Genomic DNA, 20,234 nt, shown 5'->3' on the forward strand with positions numbered 1-20,234 from the left:
GAGGCCTGCTTCTATTGCACACCGGGGACATAAACGGGTCATATAGCCACACGCTGTGAGCGGGGATATAAATAATCACCCCAGGCGCATCGTCACCTGTTTGGGAGGAGGGGGACGATGCGGTGTCCGTGCGGGACAACAGCCACTGTGCGTGTGAAAAGTTTTCACCTGTGCCATCGTCTTAATGACACTGAACGCCAACACCTGCTCTGTAGGGACTTTAAACGCCGCTCGGGCTCGAAAATAAACCGTCATCATGAAGTAAAAGCTCGCAGAGTGTCTGTTTGTGTAGGGACGATGGAGAGCCTGATTTCTACTTGCTAGGAGGAGAAACGCCCCCCTTTTTGAGGCGCGAGGGGATTCCGGTTGCCATGGTTATGAAACCGGGCCAGTGTTCACGCACGAGATGCTTCACTGTACCCACGGTTGATCGCATCGGATGAGATTATCATTTGCTGCATCGCTTCCACCATCATCTGCTCGGATATAGTGCCTCCTTCCATCAGCCTGAGCGGTGAATCACGGCTTGCCCGCGGAGCTGCTGCCTTATGACCTATTTTATACCTCCAGAGCGGCTCAGCTACCTGCCAGCCAGCATTTCAGATAGAGGAGATAAAGGACTGGAGCTGCTTCAAAATGACTATTTTTATTTTTTTAATGTTAAGTTTTGGCTTTAGCCTCACACCATGCTGTGTTTTCACAAGACTCCCACAGACTGTGCTGGCTGTCCTGTACATTAGCCAGTTTGCCACAGGCTCTGGTAGAGAGAGAACAGGATGCTGTTATGGATAAAGCCCCTTAAAATGTTTAACTTTGTTTCCTATCTGGTCCTACTTAGAAGAGATGTAAATACAAAATGCATCTTTAAAATTATGATTTAATTTTTTAGGGGAAAAGAAAAATCTATGAGATACCTCTATATGAAATCATAACTGTCCCTCTTGTTAAATCAAGAATTAACTGTAATTAATCACATTTTTTTGAAAGCTGAGTACAATTTCACTAGTCACTGCCAGGCCTGATTACTGTCACACCTGTTGAATCACTTAGATAGAACCTGTCTAATAAAGACAGGTAGCAAACTAAAGGAACTGAAGGATCTCAACAAACTCACGATTTAAAGAAACCCAAGAACAGCTGTGAAACAAAGTCATTGACATATATCAGTCTGGAAAGAGTTACAAAGCCATTTAGGCTTTGGGACTCCGGTGAAGCACAGTGAGATCCATTATTCACAAATGGAGAAAACTTGGAACAGTGGTGAACCCCTCCCAGGAGTGACCAGGCTCACAACATTACTCCAAGAGCGTATTGATGATTCATTCAGGAGGTCACAAAGAACCCTCAACAACATCTAAAGAACTGCTGGCCTCACTTGCCTCAGTTAAGGTCAGAGTTCACGATTCAACAATAAGAAAGAGTCAGGACAAAAATGGAGAAAAAAAAGGAGAAACCCACTACTGACCATAAAGAACACAAAGGCTCCCATTTATTTAAAAAAACCCCAAAACAAAACATGTTGATGAACCCAGAGACAAAAAATATTCTGTAGTCTAACACAAAAGTTTTGGGAAGCTTTAAGTCCTGTTACATCTGCATTAAACTAACAGTATTTCATGAAAAGAACATGATAGGTAATAACCAAATGCACCAGCAAGTCCTTCTCTGAGTGGCTTCAAAAAAATAAAAAAATAAATTAAATGAAGGTTTTTGGAGGAAGCTTCATCAAAGTCAGGACTTAGGTATGCTTGAAAACCATCCAGTGTAGGTGAATTAAAACAATTCTGCAAAGAACAGTGAGCCAAAATTCCTCCACGGTGGTGTGAAAGACTCGCAGCCAGTTATCACAAGTGCTTGATTGCAGTTCTTGCATCCAAGGGTGACAGAACCAGTTATTAGGCTGAGGGGGCAATTAGGATAGCTGTTTTCCCTCAATCATCATTTAAAAACTGCATTTTGTATTTACTCGAGTCACCCTTTTGCAGTTGGACAGCAGCAATTACTTTTTCACAGCACTGGAGCTCACACTTGGTTGAATTTTAATATAGAGTAAGTCTCAGTGTCCTGTCATCAATGAGATGTGAAAAACTGCAGAAAAGCTGAAGCTCGACCAAATTTGAAGCACAGCAAGCTCTACATCTATTTTGTCCTCAGTAGTACTTGTCCTCTTTTAATGACAGTCCTGACGTCGAGGCTACAAAGGGTTACATCTATACAAGAAAGCACACCTAATACTGAATAATACTCGTGTTTTTGTCGAGGAGAAGCTGGATTCAGGAAAGCTTCATAGCCAAACAGTTAAGTGAACAGGCCTTTAATGAGTGCATACAGATAAGACTGAAATCCAATCAGAGATTAAACAACCAGCCAGTGCACTCAGTGTAACAGTGGCTCCTAATCTGGAGGTCAGGACCCCACTGGGTTGCATAATGATTAACAGGATAGAAGAGTAAAAGGACTGACGGTCCGTTAGCTGCATTAGTGATACTGGGGTACTTCTGGTTGTTGTCAACATGAGAATAATGGATTTGTTTTAAAGATAATTCATAGATGAGCTCAGATTTGTTGAGTTGCAGATTTGTTACTTGTTCATGTTTATAAAGTTTGAAAGCTTTATCCATAACTTGGAGTATTCATCATTGTATTTCAGGCTGTGTGTGCTTTATTTATATGCACCCCATTTATTGTGACTTGTATCATCATTTAATAAGCATTAGATAAATAACTTTACATATGCATTGTTGTGTTGCCTCCAAACTTGTAAAGACAGCAGTATATTCAAAGTACTGAGATGAGAATTTAAAACACAGTACTGTGTCTTCATTCAAGAAAATAGGTCTTCAACTTTCAGATTTATCTAACACTCTAAATCTTGGAAATAACAGTCATTTTTAAGCCCTTCTGCAGTTGGCTGAGTCCTCTTGGTTTTTTTGGGACCATCTGTCACTTTCATAACTACATATACAGCTTCAGCACCTGATAGTTTTTGACCCTCCACTGTGGACTGTGTTAGCTTTTCCCTCAGCAGCAGGCACAGTCTAGTCTAGGTTAATGCCCACCTCTTAATCTTAATCTCTCCTGCGTCTTTGCTCCATGTTCCTCTCGCTTTGTCGTCTTCCTGCCTCCTAATACTCCAGTTATTTTCAGGCTGCTCGGGCTCAACCTATTTCTGGTGGGGTATTTTTACACTGTCACAGGTGGGGATGGGGATTCAGAGATGACCATGCCACCAAACACTCCCTGCAACTTGTTCAGTGCCTGTCTGCCATGTCTGTAAACTATGCAAAGTGTATGCACACTCACGCATGCCAATCAGCTATGCATGATACTCCTGACAGCCTTGCACACTCCTCGGACACGCCCCGGTCGGGTGACACCAGTCACTATGGGAACATAACACGGGCAGGCTCTCAGGTGTCACTCTTTCCAGTGGGGGCAGTAGGCTATATATCATCAAATGACCCGAGCAGGAAATTCAGCTGGCGCCGACAGGGCCTTTCTATCTGTTTATAGACAAGACAAGGCAGGAGTGTCACAGGGCTCATACACACAGTCTCAGCTGCTGAGCAGGTTAAACTCAACTTGAACCTCAGAGACAAACGTGAGCCTCTGCTTTCATCAGCATACACCACATAGCAAGAGATAGAGTCAGATGCATGGGGAATAAACTGAAGAATGTGTATGCCTGAATAAGTGTGTGTGCGCGTGTGTGCGCCAGATGTCACAGCTGTCCAAGTCAGATTAACGCTGATAGTCTCAGACAGCCAGCCGGGCCTGCACGGGAGAGTGTGAGAGCATGGATTCATGGATTTTCCATGCATCAGATGGGGAATGAAAGAATTTCAAAACACTCGCACAGGCTCGTTGTTAGCAGAGGTTTCTTTGGTTTGTGGAAAGTCACTCTCATGTTTTACACAACACGCACAAAAACCAAATTGTGACAATAGATCGACTGGATGTGGTAATGTGGTATTAGTCTCTTGTGCATGAAACAGTACTACAGTTTAAGATTCAAAGCACATGGAAATCTATACACAGCCATATTTTTAGTGAAATATTTAAACAAGTATTATTCTTGTTGAGCATGTGATTAAATTTTAAGATGTGGGTCTATGTAGTGAACACAGCTATTGTTTATCTACAAAGTACAGTAAAATGTAAATTAAGTTATCAAAAATGTCTAAATATATTTTTGGAAGCTTCAATACTGGATGGCACCAGTGTGGTTGACAGAGATCAGCCGGCAAATAAGATGACATTTGCTAATGTCAATGGCCGATTTATCTCTTGGTTTGCATACTTAAAAAAACAGATGGATAACGTTTTTTTATTGTTGTTACCCTGCTGGGTGGGTGGGTAACCAGTATGGACACCTAAGTTTGTGAATACGATAACTTCAGAATGAGTTGTGTTGGAGTTTCAAATTGATAACATAGGGATATCTTCTAGAAATCTCAGATGTATTCTAATCCTGCTGACCTCAAGGTCAGAGGTCAAATTTTCTGAAAATCTTGTGAACTCATGAATGAGGTGACGTAGGATTTTGAAATTGATGCCACAGGTATATCTGCTAGGAGGCTGAAGGGCAAAGGAATCTACATAGATTTCTTTTTTTCATTGGTATAGTACTTAGTATAATTAACCAAAGAACAAAGAGGGGCAGCATGGTGGTGCTATGGTTAACTCTGTTGCCTCATAGCAACAAGGTCCTGGGTTTAAATCCACCATCTGGCCTTTCTGAGTGGAGTTTAGTAGGTTAATTGGTGATTCTAAATTGGCTGTCTCTCTGTTCCTGTGACAGACTGGGGATCTGTCCAGGGGCCCTATGGCAGCTAGGATAGACTCCAGCTCCTCTATGACCCTGATTTCTCATTACTGGCTACATGGTTTGGATCTTGTGGGAAAATTGAAAATTCTTTCATTATAAGTTGATATGTTCAATTTGTATTGGGTCTATTTTCACAAAGAAAAGCATCACCTCATTAAAATATGGATGGTTGGATGGATGGACGTTAAACACGGAAGCTTGGGTGTAATATTGGTCTGACACTTCCTAATCATTTATTAAGTAATACTTGTGTAACAAGTGAGCTGGAATTACATAATGAAGTGCCTCTGAATTTGTATTTAACATAAATTGGGAGGGGGGGGGGTTCACAAGATTGCAGAACATTTATATTTGGAAAGAAAATAATATGTAGATTTAACTCAGGAGGTTTCCTGACAATTGCATCTTTAGCAAAGTGGCCCCAAATTATCATCATGTTTAGTCTTGACCTGTGAAACCCTGTCTTTTACCACCTAAATGGATTACAGCACATGATATTTTTCTCCTCCTCTGCTTCCTATGTGTCTGCTCTCTCATTCTTTCCATCTTTTCAGTTGTTAAAATAAAGGGTACTTTGGCCTACTTCTGCATCTCCCCTACCCATCTGCGCATACACACACACACACCTCAGGGTTTAAGTGGTAGCTGCTGCTGCCATTCACGCAGGGTGAGCAGAGCGATCCACTATGAGCGAGGGTCGAATTACTGTTACTGGCGCTGAAATACCTCCGAGGCCTTTGGCTTGGGTTTTTGTAGCTGACATGAATTCATACAATACATAAAGCCCCAGTTCTTCTTTTGGCATCTTCTCTTTTCTCTTCTGCTTCAATATTTTTGAGCTCTCTATCAAAAACATGCACACTTACATTAGTCACTGTGTTTAATCGCTGCATTTATTTCAGTTTCAGCTCACATAACCAATCGTTAACCACCTCCACCTCCCACCCACTGTCTGTTTGCTGTCTCCTCCACAAACACACACACACACACGCACACATGAACTATACAAAACACAAACAGTAGTCCTGCTCTCCCCTAAATACAGTACTCTACTCTGAGAGTAAATTATACATGGCTGTGCTCTAAATGTTTTACAGTCTTTAAAACACCTAACGAATACCAGCCTGCATTTAAAACCCTGTACTGAGGAGAGACTGCTCCTCTCTTCCTGATGTATCTTCAAAGAGCTGCTTTCATGTTAACACTTTTTTCTTCAAGGGTCAGTTTAGAATTAGAGTTTAGGACTTAGCTAGGAGATGTTGTGTGTGAATGAGGGGCCTCACAAAGATAGAAATATAAGCTTTATGTATGTGTTTCTCTGTGGGTGGGTGAGTGTAAGAGAGTGACACACAGAGTGATGAAAGACAAGAAAAAGAAGTGGATGCCAGTGGGAAACATCTGTTCATCACTTATGTAACAATAAAGAAAAGTGATATTGTTTTCATAGCTACAGATGCACTGTGCTTGTGTGTGCTCTTCTTCAAGAACAATATGTGCAGTGGAACTAAAAAAGAGAAATTGAAATAAAATATGTTGTATTTTATTTCAATTTCTCTCTTTTTTAATATAATACATTGTAAATGGAGTTTGTATGTTCTCTCTATGTCTGCGTGGGTACTCTAGCATACTCCCACAACCCAACGTACTTGTATATGTACTTTGTGGGGTTAGGTTAATTAGTGGTGCCGGCCAATAAATTCAAATGTATTCTCAGTGATCAACTTTAATCTGGTATGTATCCTGTAATTTGCCACCAGTCTGTATATGTGAAAAGCAGAATCAGAGAGTGTGGGCCTGCATTTAATGGTTTGGGTGCTAACTGTAATCTCTGCTAATCTGGATTAAATGTCTAAACAGCATTGGTCTCTTCTCTTTCATTCATCTTTGGCCTCTGGTTACACAACTGCTCCTGAAAGCATGGCGTGCGGGTGCATTGGTGTGAAGGCGGTAAATCACCTCTGGTTTTCCTGATTCTCTCCTCTCCTACAGGATAGAGTCCAAATCAAAGCCTAGGTTAGAGGATTGAGGTTATCGCTGCGGCATATGGGAACATTTTGGATAAAATTGAAAGAGGACACTGAGCAGTGTGTCAGCGACGTGGCGTCATTCTAATTTGGTTTCAGCTGATGAAAAAATGCTGGGGGAAGGGTGAGCAGGGAAGGAGCAGGTTCCTCTGTCAGGAAAACAGAAAGGCATAAATCCAGGGCCTGTGTAAGCATGTGTCCTGTGAGTAAATGCTTCACATATGGGCTGCAAATAATGATGGAAGAACCGCCAGGTGACATCTTTCTCAGACAGAGAACTATGTTATTTATCGCCAAGGGGAAATTCAAATACCTAGGAGCTCATTTTAAAGAAACAATCATCCTTCCAGTCATAACCATAAAAGGATTAGATGTGTAAAATAATTTAAGAAATTGTGGTAAAAACAGGAGGTGCAGTCCATCCAGGTTGATGCAGGAGGCAGAATGTGTACAAGTGTGAGATGATGTTTTAGGTGGCTTCACTTCCCAGAGTGTCCACTGTTGTCCATTATAGGTTTCAGTTTCTTCACCACAGTTTCATACAGGCCTAATGGACATATTTTATCGATTTTTGCTGTAAATTTACAAAAAAATTCTCATCATTCGGGAGCCATTTAAATTTTCTCTCTAGCCCAAAACAGTTGAAGGACATGGTATTGTGACTCGTGCATGATAAAATCTACGTGGAGCTGATTTTTTTCTGTCTGTGTTCAGATAGCGTTATCTCATGAATGCCTTGTGCTACCACGATAAACCAAATATTCATGTAAAGCTTGTGTTCTCTTCTTTATGAAACCATTTGAATGAGAGTTATGATCATTTAAAGAGCACTTGTAAAAAAGTGAGTCCAGCCTTCTGCCAAGCAGAGAGTTGGCTTTTTCCACCAGCTTATCCAGCCGTCTCAGTGGGAAGAAGAGGCGGCTCTGTCTCTTCCTGTAGAGAGCATTGGTGTTCAGCAACCAGTCCAACTTGCCATCCAATAGGACCTGTCCTTGCCTTGTATGGAGACTGGCAGATGGGATGCTCTAGCTCTACTGAAATCAATCACCATCTCCTTGGTTTTAGTTGTGTTAAGTGGGAGGCAGCTCCTACTGCATCAGTCCCTGAAGGCCTCACCAAGGTTCCTGTATTAGTGCTCTTGTCCACTACTGATTCATGTCACAATAACTGTGTCATCACAGTATTTTTGCATCTATTTAAAGTCCGCTGTTTATAGCGTTAACATGAATGGTGCTAAAACAGGCCACTGTGCGCCCGCTGTATCACACCTCACCGTCCCAGAGACAAAGTTCACCAGCCTGACGAACTGAGGTCATACTAACAGTTTGTTCCCCAGGACATCAGGAAGGGATCCACACCCAACCCCTCCAACATGAGAGGCTGGAGTTTGTCCAAAACACTAGAGAAATCAATACACTAGATTCTCACATGCATCCTGGCTCTCTAGGTGTGTGTAGGTCCTGTGCAGCATGTAAAGGACTGTATACAATGTGGTCCTGGTGACAAAAACTGGAGGGGTCCTGGACATGAAGCCTAGACTCATGAGGGGGAGGGCCAGACACTCCAGGGTCTTTATAATTTGGTAGGTTAAGGTCATATATTTTTCTCAACCGGTCAATATACTCTGAGCGCCGGTTTGAGAGAGGATGTTTTCCACTATTACAGGACCACTTTCCTTTGGCTGCTTCAGGCTTCTCTTCAGTTCCCACCCCAGACACCTGAGCTTCTCCTTGTCCTCCTCTTCGAATGCCTGCTTTTTTTCTAGTTAAGGAGCTTTTTCATGATCCAGGATTTATTTATTTATTGGGAAAGCAGCCACATGTTTCTAACTGGAGCCACAGCATGCCTACAAAAGCTAATGTAGTCCCTGATGGTGTCCATCCTGCTGTCATTGTCCACATCTATGTTGTTATCCTGTGACTCCAGCAGCACACTCCAGTCTGTGCACTTGAAACACTCCCTAAGACACCCGTTAGCCTCCAGAGACAATTTCTTGAATGAGCGGGTGGTAACAGGCCGCCCCATTACACAGGGTTTATGTGTGGGCTGAAGAAAGACCAGATTGTGATCTGATCTGACAAGTGGTGGTAAAGCAGAGATATCATTCACATTAGCATCTTAATACTAATCAGTGCTTGTTTATTCTAACTAAAGAGCTGAAAAATATTTGCTGATTAATTCTACCAACAGTAATAGAATACCAGTCTCTTTTTTCTGTGTTATATAATGTTGTAAATAGAACATGTTGATGAGTTTTGGCCTGTTTTAACTGATCATACAGAGCAATCCACAGGTGTTTTATTTATTCTGTGATATTTTAAAGAAATATTCACCCATTTTATGCAAAGAGCTGCACTCTCTGTGTCCCCATCCACCACCTTTACATCTGTGTTTTCCTGTCCTTCTTCCACAGGCTGTAACCGGGAAGAGCTTTGGAGACAAGGACTTCCGCAGTGCGTTGGAGAACGGCATCCTGTTATGCGAGTAAGCCTGTGACCTCACTTCATATCACTTTTTGATGTCTCAAGCATCACCAACATGCACAAACTCCCATAAGACTCAATAAATCTCGGCCTCTCCTCCTCCTCTACACAGGCTCCTAAGTGCGATCAAACCAGGACTCGTCAAGAAGATCAACAGGCTGCCCACCCCCATCGCCGGGCTGGTAAGGAGACACTCTCCAGTGTGACACTGATCTCTGTAAATCACCCCTGTTCAAGTGATGAACTGACCAGCTGTTGCTGTCTCCTCCAGGATAACCTGTCAGTCTTTCTGCGTGGCTGCGAGGAGTTGGGCCTGAAGGGCGCCCAGCTGTTTGACCCAGGGGACCTGCAGGACACTTCCATACGAGCTAACCTCAAGTAAATGAGTGAATGTGCAAATGTGTGGTTTGTGTTTTTTTTACAGTAGCAGAGTAACATGCAATAGTAATATTCTTCTCTCTTGTTAGGGACTCAGACTGCAACCGCAAACTAAAGAATGTGAGTTGTTATCATTTTTTTTCTTTCATTAGCTTGAGTATTAGTCTGTTTGGCATTTATAAATATACACTAAACCCCCGTGGCTGTGTCTCTCAGGTGCTGAACACAGTGTACTGGTTGGGGAAAGCTGCCAGTGGCTGTGCTTCCTATAGTGGGCCTACTCTAAACCTCAAGGAGTTCGAGGGGCTTCTTGCTCAGATGAAGTTGGTGAGTGAAATCACAGCGAGGTACAGAAATGGCAGATGGTGTGGGGGATGGACCTGTTAGTTTCCTGTCTTTGTTGGGGTGTCCGAGATGGGAAACAGGAGACGGGTTTGTTTTTGTTACACAACAACACCTGCAGACAGGATATGAAAAATTGTTCAGACTGGATCTGTGGACTCCATTGAATCAAGTCTGTTTAAATAAAATACCCTTTTCTAGTTTTTGCTTCTTAGACTTGACGACCCATAACTGAGCTTCATCATGCACTGCTCCTGCTTCACACAGTCGACTGCATATTAACCTGAGATACCATTAACTTGAGATCTGTGGACTCAGTGGTGTCTTTTAAAAACAGCTAAAAACTCATCTTTTTAAACATGCTTTTGGTTGATTTTTGTTTTTATGTTTTAGCTTTACAAATACAAATACAATTTTACTTACTTAATTTACTTAACCTGATGTGTGTGCAGGAGAGCGAGGAAGGAGGGGACAGTTCACAGAAGCGCAGTGTTAGAGACAGTGGTTATGACTGCTGGGACTCTGAGAGGAGTGAGTCCCTTTCTCCACCACGGCACACTCGAGACAACTCCCTAGACAGGTGAGACACATCTGTCAACACTCCTGAACATGCTGTATAATTTGCTGTTGCAGGCACAAGGGTATTTAAAATGGACCTATTATGCTATTCCTAATTTCCTAACGATGGCAGATGCTTATATTAGGCATGGCCAAAGTTTATAATACAAAGGTCAGTGTATGTATAAGTAATCCCTGCGAGGCTGTTGCTCAGGTTTCAGACTGCTGTCGACATTCATACAGAGTTTTGTTCTGTATGATGTCACAGAGAAAGAACGGGTTCCCTTCCCACCAGGTGTTCACACCTTATTTTTAAATGGAGGTGGGGGGCATGGATCTAAATATGGACAAAAGTAATGGTCCATCTACACATCACACCTACAAGAGCTGCTCAGCCCGCAGAAACCCATGCCATGAAGCATCCGGCACACAGTTTTTGTTCTGCTTTTATCTTTGCCAGGCCAACTCTGGGCCCCAAGCCTTATGTTTGACACCCCTGGTCTACCCTGAATTGCACAGCTTTTGACCTCCATTTGTGTTCAAACAAGTGTCCCATCAGTGACTTCAGTTACATCATGTCTAATGTATTCTGGTATGTGTCCTTTTGTTCTTGACAGTCTGGATTCCTTTGGCTCACGCTCGCAGCACAGCCCTTCTCCCGACGTCGTGAATCGAGGAAACGGCGACGGTCAGTTCTGATGAAATGCCTCTGAAGTGGATCCTGTTTTTATATTTTCAGAGAGCTGTTTGCTTCTCACCACTTCTACTGTGTCAAGCCTTTGTTGCTAAGCTGATGGCCTGCATAGCTCCCAAATGACTCTCAAAGGAAAACTGCAAAAGTGTAGATACCCAAATACTCAACTACAGCATTCCTTTAAATACAAATCTGCTCGTCCAGAATTAGACTCACTGCTGTTCGACAGCATGTTGGTTGTTTAACCTTCATATAGTGCAACTGGTCAGACTGGCTGAAGGCAACAGCTGAATATCACAGTGTGTGTGTGTGTGTGTGTGTGCATGCATGTATGTGTGTGTTTTGGATCCCAGATGCAGCAGCTGTTGGTCTCAGTAGCAGTCTCTAGAGGTTTGGACCTGTGAAAAGACACAGACTGAGGTTAACATCCTGCCTGTCACACGCCATGTGTGTGTGTGTGTGTGTGTGATGGAGGGAGGGGGTATCGCAGACATCCTGTTTGTGTCTTTTATGTCGACACTATAATGTACCGTATGCTCAGCAGGGTTACAAGAAAAACACTACCCCCAAACCACAAATAGCCTTATTCCCTACATTTCCTTTAGGTCACGGAGGTAGGAGTAGAAAGGACTTTGTGATGTTGCTATAAATTGATAAAATGCTTAAAAGTATCTAGAATCATCATGTCACAAGTAATAAAAAAATACGGTGTTACTGTTTCTTTGGCAACATTTAGAAAGAACATTTACACAAAAGATTACCATGTGATCTGTGTCTGAGTGCTTCAGCTGGGTAATGACATCTCATCCGTGGGTGTTCGCACCTGGTATAAATAATTGGTACTAATCTCATTATCTTGATCCTGCACTTATTGTGGTTGTTAATGTGCAAATTAGTTATCTGGAGCCTGTCGAACTTGTTGACAAACAGGATTCATGCCAAAGGGGATTGTCACTGCCTTCAGTCACTTTTTGTGAATGAAGGATGGTTGGGCTAGTGGGAGATATTTGCTGTCAGGGCTTTGAGGCAGAAGGCATTCCTTTCTTTGATGTTATTTTCAGTTTTCAGTTGCAGTTTGGTTAGATTTGAGAAATAGCTCTGCTCGGGCAAGTTTAGGAAAAGATGGTTTGCGTTGAAATACACCCTTTTAACAACATTAACCACATCTTAGATTGCAGTCTGGGAGGCAAACTCCTGCTATGTAAGAATCTGATGAGTCTTTTTTAAGCTACCAGGAGGAACTGAAGTGGCCTTTAAAATGTATTGGCTGCATTTAAATGTCGTTTCTCTTCTCCTGATAAGAGTCAACTACAGATTGCATCTCAGTGTCAGTGAAAACTGGGTCCTGTATGTCTCTATGTGTTATATCGAAGGCCTAATTTGAAGTAACTGCACGACCTTCAGCATTATTTTCTCTGTAATGCTCTGTTGCTCTTTGTTGCCCAGGGCGAGGCAGCGACTCAGAGGCCGATGCCCCCAACAGGAAGCCAGATGTGCGGAAGGACGACATGTTGGCCAGAAGGACTTCCAGCAAAGAAGCAAGAAGTTCTGTCCCCTTTAACCAGTTTCTTCCTAACCGAACCAACGCCACCTCCTACGTCCCAACTCCACGGCGAAAACCACATACGGAAGAGAGAGAGCAGCGGAGGTAATGAGCAACATATTAAAAATAAATTATTTGGCTTTAAATGATTTCCAAAGCAATACAAGTGTCACAGTGGAAAAACAAAAACCGAGGTGAAAAAAGAGGTAAAAACACAAAAAACACAAATGTGCTTTTTTTAATCTTCCTGCAATTCCTCAGTCAGCCACAAGCTACTGCAGATCAATGCAAAAAATTTACACTCCTCCACAAAACCTCCAAGACTGTCACTTGGGCACCTGAGAACAATGGGGAAAAACGGGAAGAAGAAGTGGTCACCCAGGAAGTGTTGGAGCAGAGGAGGATGCAGAAGCTGGAGAAGGCGGGAATTAAAGTTCTTCCTGCTGTCGTTCGCTACAGCAGGTCAGGGAGGATGGGCATGAGAACTCCTGCCTCTGCTGTGGTGGAGAAACGGTTTTGTTTACATGCACTAACATGAACTTCTGATGGTAGAAACAGGTGCTCTGGATGAACCTTTGGCTTAGTGATGCTGTCTGCCTGTAACTGTCTTGCTGCTTTAAGGAGAATGTTTGTGTGATAGCCCACTGATGTCTGTTGTGACTGTGAACTAACTGATTTGTCATTGCTGGTTTTATGGAGAAGAGACATATAGGAGCAGTTAAGCCATGTCACTTTGTGTTGTGATAGAGGTTTCAGCTGACGGGAATTCTGTGTGGTTGTGTCATTGTGTTTCTAAAACACATAAAGACACATCTGACTACTGACCTGGACTAACAACCGTTTGGGCGCATGTCAATCAAAACCCGCACATTACTATCCTCTGAAACTGCCTCGCTGCACTACCCCGTCTCTAACCCCAGCCCTCCCGAAACGGAGGAAAAGGAACCGAGGTCACCATCTCCGAACATCATCCTCCGCCGTGATAACGACTTTTTGAGCTCCCAGAAGTCTGCGTGGGATTCCCCCTCTGACGGGGAAGAGGAAGCAGCGGTGCGGAAAGTTCCAGATGTCCGGAAGGATGACTTGGCGTCCAGGCGAGCTCATCGTGGCACAGTCGCACCCAAAGTGCACCAGTTCATCCCTCCTCCTTTATGTACCGATAAAGACAGAGAGCGCTGGGAGGGCATCAGACGAGCCTCGCAGCAAATGCTTCAGGAGAAGGAGATCAGGTTAGCAAAGCGTGGTGTTGTTTTGACTCCATTTCCTCTCGCTCACCTCTAAACGTTCTTCTCACTCTTTGTTTCTTTGCCTGTTGCGGTCACTTGTGGTTTGATGTGTTGCGCTCCACTTTGATGTGTGCCGTGTGATGCTGCTGTACTGGCTCTGTGGTTGGACAGTGAGAAGGAGGCGGTTGCTGACATCATTACACGCAAAGACAACCCCTTCCTAAACTCTCCCTCTTGCCACGAGGAAGAGGAGGATGAGGAGGACGAGGGACACGAGGGGAAGGTTAAAGTGATGCCTAATAAGCAGAAGGACGACCTGGCTCGTAGACGGGCTCAGAGTAGGCCCCTCCCTCACAGGGATGGCCCGGTCAGCTTTGTGTCTTCCTCCATGAGCCAGGCAGATATGCAGAAGTGGGAGAGACTCAGGATGAGTGAACCAAGGTGCCCAAAACACACACAGTCTGTTTCAGCAAACACGCAAGACAATGCATGTAAATGCTGCTGTATGCAAAGTGTGTGATCTTTAAGAAGTGACAAGAGAATGGGTGGTGTGGGTGGGTGTGTTTCTTGTTTTATTTTAGTCTTCATCAGATCAGCAAACTATTTATTGGTAAGCAGTTCTCACATAAAGAAGTGTTTGATTCATTTTTTAGCTGAAGCAATATAGATTCAGTTTGTGTCAGCCACTTTAAACCCCCCAGCAGGGTGTGACACAGAAGAGTATCACGTCTGGTGTTTTAATTGGAAATGTTATCAAAAAGGTGGAGGATAATGAAACTGAAAATGAGATGCTTTCTATAGAATTTAAAAAGGCAGAAAATTGAATATTCAGCTATCTAAAACCCAAATAACAAAAACATAAGTGAAATTATAATTTTAGAATAAATAATTGTTGTAAAAAAAACCAACACGTAAACAGCCAGAGGAAAATTCAGAGATTTTCTTTCAGACTTGATTGTTAAATGAGATAATAAATGATAATAAATGAGATAGGTGTGAGTTTTAAAAAGTTTCAGAGTAGCTTTGTTTCACTTCAGCTTTTTATTGTATAAAATGTTTTGTTACAGTTTATCTTTTATTAGTTTCAGTGTCACTTTGATTATTTTAGTTGATAAGGATAAGAACAGGTATTGTAGTACAAACCTTGTGTTGTAGACGTCATAGTCTCAATAAACATATCTAACAAAGCCTCCTCTGAAGACATATTTCTATAATATTATTTTTTTGGCACAATAGCATTTCTGTTTGTTTTCATTTTTTAAAGCATGTTTTTGTTTATTTTGATTTAGGTTTTTAAAAAATTCACACTAAGTTTTAAGTTTTGGTCAACAACAATAACCTTACAATACAGTGGTATCAGTTTTTGGATCTTGTTCCTGGCAAGTGAGCATAGTTCTCAAAATGTCAAACACTAATTTTACTACACACCTGTGCCACGGCACTATTTGGCTCATTCGTGCTGTTGGCAAAGTGACATATTTAATCACATTAATAAAAGTTTAAAAACATTAGGCGTAGTAGTGTTTTTCAGTGTTTATGCAAGGGGAAAAAAAGGGTCCCTTTAGCCTTTTGCTAGGTGGTTGCTAGACAACACGATGACATCATAGTATCTGATATAGATAAAAACCTTCAGGGGCCTAAATGTATCTGTGTACCAAGTTTAGTGGCTCAACTCCTAATGGTCTAGGAGGAGTTTGCGGGCAAACAAGCAAACAGACAGACGTTTGCGTATCATAGTCACATTTATTACATTTACGAACAATTAAATAATCATCAACAACGTGAGCTGTCACTAGTTAAGCCTTTAAATTAAATAACGTTTATAGCCCTCCCAACAGTCTCTTACTGTTAGATATTTAGAGTAATTTTAAATTGCGTCTCTCTGGACTTTCCCTTCTTCCCTCGTCTCTGTTGTCCCCCTGTGTTCTCGCCTGCTGTTTGTTCTCCTCATCATTGTGCACTTCAGTCCTCTTCAGTCTTCTTTGACAGGACTTGAAAGGGAGCAGGGAATTGGCCGGTGTGTATGAGACCGTGTGTGAGACCAAAAAAGAGGCGACTGTTGGCTGCGAGCACTGCTTGGCTTTGTTTTTCTCCGCCTGTGCTGATGTCATTAGATAGGATAAAGACTTTTTTGTGTTCCCAGAGGAGCAGCAGTGAGCAGAAAATGTGACCACCTAGAATAGATCAAATCCTTACTGTGTGTGTATGTGTGTCTGTGTGCGAACATGAGTGTTTGAGTAATTTGGATATAAAATTCCATGCTTTGTCCTCTTTTGTGCATCCATCCTCACTATCTGACTCAACATTTCCATGTAATCCTTCTTTTGTTTTCACAGTCTCATCCTCCGTCTGTAGTTGCTCATTATTTCTTTTCCCCCTGCTTGTGGTGTTGCTGGTGTTGTGTGTGTGTGTGTGTGTGTTTGTGGCTGTGGGTCTTAATTTGTGAGACTGTATGTACAGTGATACTAGCCCAGGCCCCGTGTGTCAGGCCTGCCTGGTGAAAAATTATGGAGGTCCCTTCAGCGGATCAGCAAAGGCTGGACGAGGTCAAGGCAAAGTTGTGACCTTTGGGGGCGTGACTGAGATCGAGCAGCCAATAGACACAGTCATGTCGAGTGAAGGCGAGGAGACGGAGTTACTTAGACGACTCCTTTCCAAGGCAACCGTAGCCATGCCTACCATTGGCCTGGGCTCCCAGCTTTCAGAGCGGGAACGCAGGTATGGACGCGGCCAAACAGAGGCAGCTTAGTGGTTTGAATTCCAAGTCGCTTGCATTAGTATGGATCGCACCAGGGAAGCTTTTGTGCTGCATCACTTGTTGCATTGCTCCTACTTGAATTTGTATAATAGGTAGTTTGAATGGTCTTTCCTGCAATGTCCTGATTTGCTTGTAGTTTTAATGGGCAAGCAAAACCTACACACTGACACACACACATGCATGTAGTAAATACTGCAGCAAACGGAGCTTGATAAATCTGCCGGGCAGCTCATACGTCAGCTGTAGGGGTTTTTCCTGGTTCAGAATGAGCCTTTAATAGAAGACCATGTACACAAGCACTATCACATACATGTAGTAAAGTTCCTGTTGCTTATGAGTATGTGATGAATAGAAATGTGCTTAATTAAATGCAGTCACAAAAACGATTTTCCTTTGGCTCTGACTACATTCTCTCTAAGAGGCTGTCAGAATTTGTTATATGCAGGAAAAACCCTGTTGCAGATTTATCCTTAAATCTGATTTATGAAAGCCAAATGATTTAGTTATTAAGAAAAGTCATGGCCTCACTTACTTAATGAGCAGTTTTGTCAGGGTGTTGACTCAGCGATGTCTCATCATGTTTCTCGAACACGTTGAGATGGTCACTTCGAACCTGGAACAAACATTCGCTCACATTCAAGGACTAGAATTTGATGCTCAGTCTATTTTTGTCCCAATTAATTATATTATTATACAGATGTATAATAAAATAGAAAATGAAAATATGAAACAAAGTGTTTCATTTTTCATCATCAAGTGAACATCTGTTGATGTTGTGTACTTTTCTGGCCATTAATATCCGAGGGGGAGATTGTCACAATACGTCAGCCATGAACATACAAATGTACAAGATGATGATAATAATAATAACTAAAACTCTTCTTGAATATCTTAGTTTTGTACCTTTGTCACGTTTGTGCTTTTTCCCCCCCTAAATCTTGAATGTTGATATTTTCTTCTCTGGTCTGTACTCTTGCTGCTGTGCTTTTCTGCATGTCGATGCCTGGGCTTTGTGGCCATATCTGGGTCATCTGCAGGTGCACGTGACCTGTTTTTTGCTGCTGTAGTTTGAGCCTTTATGCAATACTCCAACAGCCAGGTAGTTGGAGCCGACCCCAATCAAACTACCTCTCCCTCTGATGACCTCCCACCCTGGACCACCAAGGCCGCTCCCACTCCCGCTGAGATCGATGCCCGCCTGGCTCAATATGAGGGGAGATCAGAGGAAGAGGAGGAGGAGGAAGAAGAAGAGGGGAGAGTCCCAGATCTTCAGAAAGACGACATGATGGCAAGGAGGACGGGAGTTTTCCATAAACAAAGCACCTCTACAGTGACTTACAACCGCTTCCTACCTCTGCCTGCCTCCAAACGCTGCACACAGGGAGCGGTAACCACAGACGCTGCTCCGCAGAACAAGAAGAAAGTGCAGGCAGACAGGAGCAAGAAACTGGACGTCAGGTGGGCTGAGCTGTGATCTGGCGTGTGTCTAACAGGGTGCAGATGCAACTAACAAGCTCGGGTTTTGTTTGCATCATAAAAGAGGTTCTAAAACTTGGTGTTTAGTTCTTTCAGTTAAAAGACTTTTTGTCACAGAGTGGAGCACCAGCAGCCCATGGAAGCACCTCAACAGCAGGTCGAGACAACAGTGATCCGATCAGCGTCTCAGGGAGAGTGGGAATACGGTGATAATGAGGATGAGTGTGGTGAAAATGTGCCTGCGCCTGACCCGGAGAAAGATGATATGATGGCTCGAAGGACGGGGTCGTTCCAAAAAGCGAGCACAGCTAAAAGAAATCAGTTCCTGCCTGTACCTGGATCAGTGAAGTATAACATCAGTCCAGTGTCTGCTATGAAGCAGCTCCACAGCAGGCCTAAGCTGACAGAAAAGAAGGAGGGTGAAAGGTATTTAATGAAAAGAAATCGTGGCACTTGTGAACTACTGCAACTAACAAAGAGTGTTTATTGGCAAGGATTAAGGTTTAATGATGTTTACTTTACATCTTCAAGTACTAACATTAGCATGTGTCCTGGGTGAATTACAGTCCCGACTTGCCTGCGTTGTTGCTGTGAGTGTTTCTGAATGCCTGCAGCGCGGAGTGTGATGTTCATTCATTCATATGAAAGGATTGGTTGACTTTGATTTGCTGCTGTGGTCGGATTCTCGAAGCTCTGTTTCCCACGTGGTTTGGCTCATTTGTGCTTTGGTTGAACTAATGTGGTTGAATGTTTTGTCATGACATCTAACGTAGGCTTTGTTTGGCGTGACTTTTGTCGTTGTTGTGTAAAGGACTGTTGATATGAATCACGGCTGAATCACTTAAATGGCTGCTGTTTCAGTCTGAAGAGGTTTAAACTCTTAAAGGTTGGGTCACCCTAATTATGTGAAAAGGTAAACTTGAAAAAGTCTATAAATACTTAATCTGTCTTTGGCAGAGATCTGGCTTTAGGGATGAGAAACACATTTATGCAAATTATAAAAATTCTCCAAATCTATAAAACTGACAGAAAGCTTTGCCTATTTATGTAAACTAGTACTTACCCATGCTGCAGTGCTGTGTAGTATTTTCATGCTGTTGGCAAACCAATATACTTCATCACTCTAAGAGAGTGTGATTACTTAAAGTAATTAGTCCATTTTTGGGTCCCCAGTAATGCTCAGATCCTTCTAGTCCATTGTTAGGTGGTTGCCATGCAACATGATGGCATTATAATATATCATATATCTCATAATATGTCATGTTCATGTTTTGTGAACATAAATAGAATCTTAATAAAGTGAAATGATGCAAAAGTATCATTTTACAAGATGATATAACATGTAGTAGCAAGATTTACCTGTGTGCCATGTTCAATATCCAGTTAAATTACCATCATTACAAATAATTACCTAAATAGTCTGAATCACCCTCTAAATATATTGTTCTGGTAGTCTGGTTGTTTTGTTGATAATGACATTTGTATCATTGTACAATTTCCAATAAAGAAAGATGCTATCAGGTGTTCCTTAGGGGGTCTCTACAGCAGGTAGCGCCGCATATTTGATCTGGCAGATTTTTACACCAATGGCGTAATGCCTTTCTGAACACAACCCCAAAGGGATTTGTGTCTTCCAGAATGAAACCAGGGATCTTTTTCTTCTTAGGTTAATATGTAAACTAAGCCACATCATTATGGAGCCACTATAATCTGCTCAGTTCAGTTTTTCAACTGCAGAGAACTGCAACACTCCTCTATAAGCAAGCACTTGGCAACCGTATGAAGGAAGAACACCTCTTCAGCAGCAAGAGACTTGGTAGCTACTACAGAGAGCATCTAGTGTAATACAGTGTGACTTTAAAATGAATCCGTGAGCTGTTTTAGTTAGTTCATCGCCCCCTGATGAAACAGTCTAAAAACTCAC

At 42.5% G+C, this 20,234-nt stretch overlaps 1 protein-coding gene across 7 annotated transcripts in view; it reads left to right on the forward strand.

Moving 5' to 3' along the window:
• The window catches only part of LOC120728726 (LIM and calponin homology domains-containing protein 1-like), a 32,320-nt gene that overhangs the window by 1,607 nt on the left and 10,479 nt on the right, over positions 1-20,234 (forward strand). For 4 of the 7 annotated variants that reach the window (XM_040023808.1, XM_040023806.1, XM_040023807.1 and 1 more), the window contains exons 2-15: positions 9,266-9,336; positions 9,448-9,517; positions 9,607-9,713; positions 9,803-9,833; positions 9,930-10,040; positions 10,508-10,635; positions 11,231-11,301; positions 12,754-12,955; positions 13,112-13,312; positions 13,771-14,079; positions 14,248-14,517; positions 16,537-16,794; positions 17,930-18,292; positions 18,428-18,736. In XM_040023808.1, the coding sequence (XP_039879742.1) occupies positions 9,266-9,336; positions 9,448-9,517; positions 9,607-9,713; positions 9,803-9,833; positions 9,930-10,040; positions 10,508-10,635; positions 11,231-11,301; positions 12,754-12,955; positions 13,112-13,312; positions 13,771-14,079; positions 14,248-14,517; positions 16,537-16,794; positions 17,930-18,292; positions 18,428-18,736 (2,501 nt within the window). The remainder of the gene's footprint in view (positions 1-9,265; positions 9,337-9,447; positions 9,518-9,606; positions 9,714-9,802; positions 9,834-9,929; positions 10,041-10,507; positions 10,636-11,230; positions 11,302-12,753; positions 12,956-13,111; positions 13,313-13,770; positions 14,080-14,247; positions 14,518-16,536; positions 16,795-17,929; positions 18,293-18,427; positions 18,737-20,234) is intronic. The other 3 variants (XM_040023811.1, XM_040023810.1, XM_040023812.1) reach the window with 3 other exon arrangements.

Source organism: Simochromis diagramma, unplaced genomic scaffold (assembly GCF_900408965.1).
Source record: "Simochromis diagramma unplaced genomic scaffold, fSimDia1.1 OVJJ01000302.1, whole genome shotgun sequence".
In the NCBI taxonomy this organism is placed as follows: domain Eukaryota; kingdom Metazoa; phylum Chordata; class Actinopteri; order Cichliformes; family Cichlidae; genus Simochromis; species Simochromis diagramma.